Source organism: Atractosteus spatula, chromosome 7 (assembly GCF_055471065.1).
Source record: "Atractosteus spatula isolate fAtrSpa1 chromosome 7, fAtrSpa1.hap1, whole genome shotgun sequence".
NCBI classification, from domain to species: Eukaryota; Metazoa; Chordata; class Actinopteri; order Semionotiformes; family Lepisosteidae; genus Atractosteus; species Atractosteus spatula.
In genome coordinates, this window is record NC_142712.1 from 56,919,905 (window position 1) to 56,928,038 (window position 8,134).

Consider the following 8,134-nt stretch of genomic DNA (forward strand, 5'->3'; position numbering starts at 1 on the left):
AAACCCACCACTCTTGATTCTTTTCATGACACAAAACTTGAACAGACATTCCATCACGCAGTCGAAAGCAGATGATGAAAGTTACTGGACAGTAAGTACTGTAAGTGCTGTGTACCTGAAGGTCTTGGGACTTCCCTCACATATTCATCTGTCCATTGATAGACATCTCTTCTCTCACCTTCCAGCAGAGCTCTGGGGAATAGATGACACATCCTCAGAGACAAATCAAAGTCAAAGTTATATCATGTCGATGAAGAGAAACTCGCCACCATGTGTGGCTGTATGGTAAACTCATTCTGATAACTCCAGTTTTGTATGACTTAAACCAAGACATGAAATAGAAAGTGACCTTGTCTGTCTGAAAGTTTTTGAGGTTTATGATTAAGATAATGTCCGTTTTTGAGCATGCGGGCATCATTTTCAAGAAAATGTCTTTCTACTTCCAAAACACACAAGACAAAGAAGTGATCTGTGAGGAGATTATAACATGAGGGAAGCCATTACAGCAAATAATGTTAAAATATGCAGTCTAAATTTTAACCAAAAGTTGGGTTAAAATTATTCAACGCTTCAGTTTACCTTATTTGGAACACTGTGGAACATTTGTACAATTGTTGTTCACTATTTACCAAAAAAGGCAAACAAGATCAAACAGGTTCACTCAAACAAATCCTGCACAGGATCATTTAAAAAAATCCTGCACAGAGAAGTTAAAGGTACAGATATTCTTTAATCTCAATCAAAGAAGAACGTGAAGAAATGTCATGCAAGTGTGCAAAACCTTGAAGAACAGTGGTTAAGTCAACCCATTTCCTCCTTCGCACACAGACACAGACCAGAGGACTGATTCCAATTTGAATCACATACTGTACTGGACAGTAAAACATTGGAAAATGCCTGTATGTTACTATAATAAAAGCTTATTATACCAATCGTTAACATGGTCCATTATTACCAAATGATACTGATTTGTTAGTTCCTCAACAGCACTGTGCACTTTACAAATAACCTCATGATGACAGCATTCATTTACTGAGTACACGCCTCTTGAGTGCTGTTTATTATGTTTAAAACATTACAAGGAAAATAAAAAGGGTTTTGTTTCAGACTAAAAAAGAGGACATTGGATATTTAGCAAAAGTGTTGAATATGGCCCCTCCTGTGAAACAGTACCTCCATAATGTTGAGAAAATTGAATAAATCAGCACATTGTCACGTCCTATATGTGTAGCAACCGCACCTTTAATCAAATGGGTCTTTTCATTTACGAACTTGAAATGATTCAAAATAATTATTACAGTACATATTGCTCCATTGTAGTTCAGCTTTGTTATGTGACATCTCGACATTGATGCCTCCATAAGAGAGTCTGACAAAGCCTTGTTATATCCCTTTCTCTAAAAAAGAAAACTTTATTATTACAGTTTTCACCTGCCTTTATAATAAGTCAGATAGTTCTATAGCTGCATTTAGATTTATTCACAGAGGAGAAAGACTCCTTCTCCTCAGCCCTAGAATTTCTCTTTTCCTGTTGTAGTTCTGGCAACCGTGTCTGTATTTACCTCCTCTATTCTGAATTTAGTTCAATCATAGAAAAGTAAACAGACACAGACAGGAATGATATATTTAGTTTTCCCGTTGCAGTTTAAAGCTCCAATCAACACCTTTAAGAGGTTTGAGTCTTTAAGAACAAGATGTTACTGTAGTTTATGCAGTGAGAACTCGCAGGAATGTTTCAGTACACAAGACCCTTCAGAATTTACTGCCCAGTTGTGCTCAAATCAACAGATTTGTGTGGGCTTCTGTCAGTACCTTGAAAAGTGCAAAAAAAAGAAGCAGAAACATGAATGATATAAGAAAATATCTTGACATATTAAATTACAGTAATGTGTCATCATGTTTTACTCACTTTTCTGAGTGGTTCTGATCTCCCATTCCCAGGAAAGAGTTAAAAACAAAGTCAGAGGCCCCAGAAGAATGCCTTGCTAAGTGTTGTTGCCAAGCGTAAGCGTAACAGTTGTTCTGTTGCTACAGCGATGTATGAAATCACTAAAAATACGTTCCAAGAATCACACAGTATTTGAGATGGAGCCGTGTAACGTTTCACAGAGCTCTGACAGCCTTCAAAGTTAACAGGCCCGTATCATCAGCCAGTAAAAGCCCAGCCTTTTTCCAGCCGGTTGAGATGATATTTCAAGTGGCAACAAATACAGAAAATGACGGGGCTCATTTTTATCTGTGTCTTTACGAGGTTTTGACTTTCCATGTGAAATGACAATCTGTGCGAGTCGTTTTCTCGAAGTCTTTCCATTTGTTTTACATTTCTTTCTCCACGGCGTCTCTTGTGTAGACTATGACGGGATCGCCCTGCCAGCATTCACAGGAAAAGGGGGATTTCTGTCAAATCAATCCTGCAGCACTGCCACCTCATGTTCCTGAAGAGAACACCCCACCAGGGCAGCAGTCTGCCTGATTCCTGCTGTTTCCTTCACCTGCAGGGTCAAAGTGCTTTCACGTCCACCTCTGCCCTCAGCTGCCTAACCCAGAATATATCAGCCTTCCACCCTCCACACCGGCAGCTGAAGGAGAGGAGATCTCACAATCTGCTCATTCTGTTTGTACTCCCACAGCCAGTACTGGCTGTACTGGGAACAAACCCCCCAGGTATGGTGCCCTTGAGACTGACATGCATAAAGCACTTTGCAAAAACATGTTTAGCAGATCCTAATGGACAAACAGTACATAGAGTCGTGGGGAGGGGGTTGACAATTGACAATCCAGGGGTCCTCAGCGACTGCCGAGGAGGTCCCCTCTCGAGGGAACTGAGAGGAGGCTCTGACTTCACTCACGACATGTTGATATTTTATACTCTTATAAATGTCCTATTATTTGGGAGCACTCTTCGCAACGGGGCACAGCTGTGTAGTGGATATGTGCTTTGGTACCCCAGCGCCTCCAGTCCCCCCAGCAGTATGAATGGGGACCAGCGTGTCTGGGGGTCACCCCTGTGACAGACCAGCGCCCCAGCTGGGGGGAGGGAGGGGGAGGCCCATGGTCTCTTGTTGGCTTAACTCTGCAAGAACCATGATGAGCTCTGGCTCAATGAGCCACTGTGGCTTGGATATGGAAATTAATTCCAGCACCTAGCATTTAAAATCTTCATTTTGAAGAATAAAATTAAAGATCTTTCATTTACTTTTCTGCTATTAAGATGGATTTATGAAAAAAGGGCCCTCTAAAACATACTTCAATAAATGAGACTGACCTGGAGAAGAAACACATGCTTCTGCTCTTTGCTCTGTGTGCAATGTTGCTTGAGTCGCAGCTCCTCCTAAAAGTATGGAAGTGGATGTGGAAACGCACAGCAGGCATACTTCCCAATATAAAAAGGCAAACTGATGATCTTGAACTGAAGACACTAAAAATGACTTCACTGGTCCATGACGGAATCACTCAGTAAAGCTAGAGAAAATCAAAACTTTCTGCTTCAAAAACTAGAAGCAACATGATTTTCCTTACTCTGCAAAACAAATCTCTCCAGCAGATCTGACCTATTAAAATAAACAAGCGCTTGGTTAATCATTGAAAAGCTCTGAAACAGACAGATACCTTTCTGCATGTCTCATACCTTCCCAGTGATTGTTCTGGCGGTACGCTGGAGGAACCTCCATGGACTTGCCCAGCGCTTCCTCTTCATGTTCCCTACACATCCATATTAAAACTATTCTACACTCTTCCAACTCCTTCTGACACTCCCCAGAACAAAGTCATTCCAGATCGAGCCCAGGTGCTGGGAAACACGCCGAGCTGGAAATTCAGCTGGCGAGAAAGAAGGAGAAGTAGCTTGCTGGAAGCAGGCAGGAGTTCATGGGAATGCCCCCAAACAGTGTGAACAGTGTGACGCAGGGATACAATCAGCCACTCTTGCTTGGGGGCCCTCTCTTTTCCCTACAGCTTGTAAACTGTGTGGAAACAAGTGCCTCCTTTTTCCATCCCTGTTTTCTACAACTCACTGATTGGCCATCGGTACCCGCAGGTCCTGCTTGTGCCTGGTAAGGGGTTGACTTTGTTCTTCCCTTCAGGGGTGTGAAGATGTTGTCTGGGAATCCGGGGACGCAGCCCAGCACTTCAGACCCCTACCTGTAGGCAGCCACCTCCAGGCTGAGGCCCATCTTGACCTGCATGAGCTCCTGGTGGTCACGGAGCTTCTCTGCGATCATGCTGGCCAGCTCCCTGCGCTCCTCTTCCAGCTGCTCAATAGCCACCTGGTGGGACGAGAGAGCAGGCGGTCTGTTCACAAGACAATCATGACAACCAGTGCGTCTGGCCTGTGTACGGCCATGAGCTCTCCACACGGCGAACACCGCTGGTTTTGTGCCACATGAGGGCCTTCATGGCCACACGGGTTGATACAGCGCTCGTTCCGTCAGCTGGCAGGCGTGGTCGCTGGTCGTGAGGGCACGCCCCCCACGTGTGCCAGCCACACTGTTCCGAGGCCGTAGTGTTCTGGTAACCAGACCACATCAATGATTCTTTCAAACCTTAAAGCTTGACTATCTGGCAGTTCGGTTTCTGTCCGGGACGCTCTGAATTCCCTGTCTGCTCTAATCCGAGGAGGGCAGATGGTGAGGTGACCGGGGGTCTGGTGATTACTGAGGGGGTGCTCGATTCCTCAGGGAAAGCCGCTGCAGGTAGACCAGTACGGGCTGAGGCCTTTAGAGAGCTGATCTCGTTCTTGTGCCTGGAGTACCTGTTTCTGTTCGCTGCAACTGGCCCTTTCATCACCAGCGCTGCCGGTAATTGGTCTACTATCTTGTTTAGTTGTTTGTTTTCTGCACTCAAGACTCGGTTTTAACAGTACTGTATCCTAGATATGATGCATTATTTCTAATAACTGCAGCACACACAGAGATATTCAGTCTCGCCTCAATTTGCTAAGCAAGAATGTGCTGCCTTCTATCTGAGTAAAACGGCTTAAAACGCTGTCGCCTTTGGCAGGATATGAGGATTTGCGACCCAGCTGGGAAATGGGTTTAAGAGACTAGTGCAGCTAACAGCATTAACTACTACAGCAGTAATATGTTTGAGCAGACAAGCCACCATGTGGCTGATTCAATTTCTTTCAGACGTAATGCTTCAGCATCAGTGCAGCAGGGTCTGTTTGTCTAGGCTACTAAGACGCCCAGTCTCGGCTTCTGACATGAAGCACTGTGGAGAGACTCTCTCAGGAAAGTCATGTTCTGACTCCATGGCAGTGTATAGCACTGGCCACCAAACTGACAGATTGCTTTCTATTATATCTGTCAATCTTTTTCCATGTGTTGCACTTAAGTACTCTATGATATATAGGGAACATAATCTCCTGCTTCCTGAGGGACAAAACATAATCTACACCGGAGGCATGTACCTGCCACTTAGTAACAGGCGAGGGATAGAAAGGTTTATTTCTGTAGATAAAAAAGCGCAGCATGGAGACTGTAAAAGCTGGAGAGGTTTCCTGCTGACACTGAGGAGGATCCCTGTCTCATCTGTCACTATCAGATGTGCTGCCACCCAGTCTGTAACCTAACTACTTCTCTTGACTATGCCCGGAGAAAACAGTACAACTGACCAACAGACGTGCCGGGTATCATAGAAAATCAACTTAACAAAAGCCTACTTCTGGCCATTGGCAGAATCCCCCTGCAAGCGGATAGTTAGACGCTCGAGGCTGGTCAGGAGAAAAGGCACCTCCAGAAAAACAGCAGCGCAAGAGTTCTCTTTGTGGCACTGTCGCGTACCACACACAGGGCTGTGCGAAACCAGGGCATACCAGCAGAGGAAAATGGATAAAACTATGCACAAGGCTGTCAGCTAAATAAAATTACCTTGTAATGTACATGAAATTTACCATGGTGTTTATCCCACCAATTTCTCCCAGTACATTTCAATATAATGTTTCATCAGAACTATGACCGTGCGAGTCTGGCGCCCTGCCCAGGGTGTGGTCCTGTCTTTTACCCTGTCCTTCCAGGATAGGCTCTAGGATACCAGGAGCATTGGCAGGAATAAGTGGCTTCCCGATGAAGGACCTGTTCAGGGCTGGACATCAGACCAAGAGACAGAAAGGCATGAATGAGCACTCTTGTGATTTTGGGGTGCAGTATGAGTGTAAATCACACCAATCTTTTATTCAGAGGAGGTCAAACACAGGGGATAAATAATAAATTAAGGATTAATTTAATGATTGACTGGACAGTTTGAAGGCCTGTAAAGTTCTGGAAACCTGGTGCTGAGGCTGACTATCCTTCGGTTTAAAAAAGCTGCATCAACAAAGAATCAAGCATGTTGCACTACTGTCTGCTGGGTCTCTCAATGTGCTGCGTTAACCCACAGATACTGACATGAAATGTTAAGGCAGCCGCAGTAAATACATTTTCTTAAAATGTTTCTCATTTATTCTCACTATTTTCAAACTGTATAACAACAGCAGTGGTCTGAGCACACAGAGTAGAGCGATCTTGGATTTGTCACCTTACTTCAGCAACAGTGATTCCCAAAGGATGTCCGTTCACCATGGGGAATGTCAGTGTTTGGGCAGTGCAATTTGTATTGGAATTGTTTAAAGCCATCACTGAGTGGTTCTGCAGTTTACAGACCACACTGATTCTCTTGCTACCATTTCAGACAAGTGTTAGCAATCTGAATGGGGCTGTGCTGACTTCTGCCAGCTCTCCGAGTCTGCATGGGTGTGGCACTTCAGACAGAAGAGCCTGCGAATGAAGCTGGCTGGGATGAGGGTACTGAACCGTTTTTTTCCCAACATATTGTTGACCGCTTCTCCAAATAAACGGTTTGAGACAGCTCGAAGCGAATGGCAGCTAGGAGGCTGGCGGAGAAATAACTCTCTGCGTGCGCTTGGCTCACGGAGCCCATGAAACCCGCCCGGATCACGGGTACCGACCTGGTACTGCTCGAGCGCCGAGCTGCAGGCGTCCTGCACGTGCCCCAGCTCCCGCTCCAGCCGCTCGTGCCGCCGCGCCTCCCGGTCCGCCTCCGCGCGCAGCTGCTCCAGCTGGGAGGCGCACTGCCCCTGCTCCCGGCGCAGCTCGCCCAGCCGCCGCTCGCCCAGCCGCGTCGACTCCTCCAGCTCCTCGATCCTCCTGCGGTACACCTCCAGGGTCTCCTCCCAGGCCTCGGACAGGGAGAGCGCGTACTCCTCCACGTCCTCCATGGCGAGGGCCGGGGCGCCCTGGTGCCTCTGCGTGGCGAGGGCAGGCGCGGCCCTGGCGTGGACCTGCTCTCGGAGCAGGGCGAGGTCTCGCCTGTGGGCATCTTCTAGAGACGCGTGCTTGTCCTGGAGCTGGAAGAGGTGCTGCTCCAGAGCGGCGTTCTTCTTCTGGGCCAACTGCAGCTGCTTCTCGCAGCCCCTGAGCTCCCCGTCTATGTCCCTGCACAGCCCGGCCTCCTGGCTGCACAGCCCCTGGAGCAGCTGGCACTCTCGCCACAGCCTGTCTCTCTCCAGCGCCGCGCTGGACCTCTCGAGAGCCAGCTGGTCCACGGCGCCCCGGAGCGCCCGCAGCTCGGCCGCGTACTGCCGCTCCCACTCCGCGGTGCGGTCCCGCCGGAGCGCGTCGGTCTCCGTGGCCAGCCGCGCATTCTCCCGCTCCAGCTGCTGCACCCGGGACAGGTACTGCCCAAGCCTCCGGTTCAGCTCCTGGAGCTGCAGCTTCTCGTTTTCAAACGGTCTCCGGTGCTGCAACATCTTCGCGCCCGAGGTCCGGTCGGCGGCGCCGGTCCCGGTCGGAGCCGAGAGGTGCGATGCTCCTGCGACTGGGAAGTTGCTCCGGCGCCCCTGTGCTCCGCAGGGCGCATCCAGCGCGTCTGGCCGCCGTCCCGCCGAGCCCGAGTGACCAGTGGAGGCGGGAGGAGGGCGGCGCTCGCCCCGCCGTCAGAAATCACCAGTCCAGCTGTCCCAGTCCGTTCAGCCAGCCCCGGGAAGAAGAAAAAACTTCTTCAGCTTTCTGACAGAATGGCACACCCAAGTGGAAAGCGGTCGCAAGAGCAGGGAGGTCGCTGTATTTCCCCCGGCGCGCTGCTCTGTGCCGATTTCTCCTTTCCACCAAAAGCAAAAAGAAATGACATCATGTGATAT

General features: G+C 48.2%; 1 protein-coding gene across 1 annotated transcript in view; it reads right to left on the bottom strand.

Moving 5' to 3' along the window:
• synm (synemin, intermediate filament protein) overlaps positions 1-7,878 on the bottom strand; it is a 14,737-nt gene extending 6,859 nt beyond the window's left edge. Inside the window, exons 1-3 of the mRNA XM_088920078.1 lie at positions 6,944-7,878; positions 4,141-4,265; positions 116-192 (exon numbers count right to left, since the gene is read on the bottom strand). Coding sequence (XP_088776204.1) covers positions 116-192; positions 4,141-4,265; positions 6,944-7,744 — 1,003 coding nt within the window. The 5' untranslated portion in view covers positions 7,745-7,878. The remainder of the gene's footprint in view (positions 1-115; positions 193-4,140; positions 4,266-6,943) is intronic.
• Between the last annotated feature and the right edge of the window lie 256 nt (positions 7,879-8,134).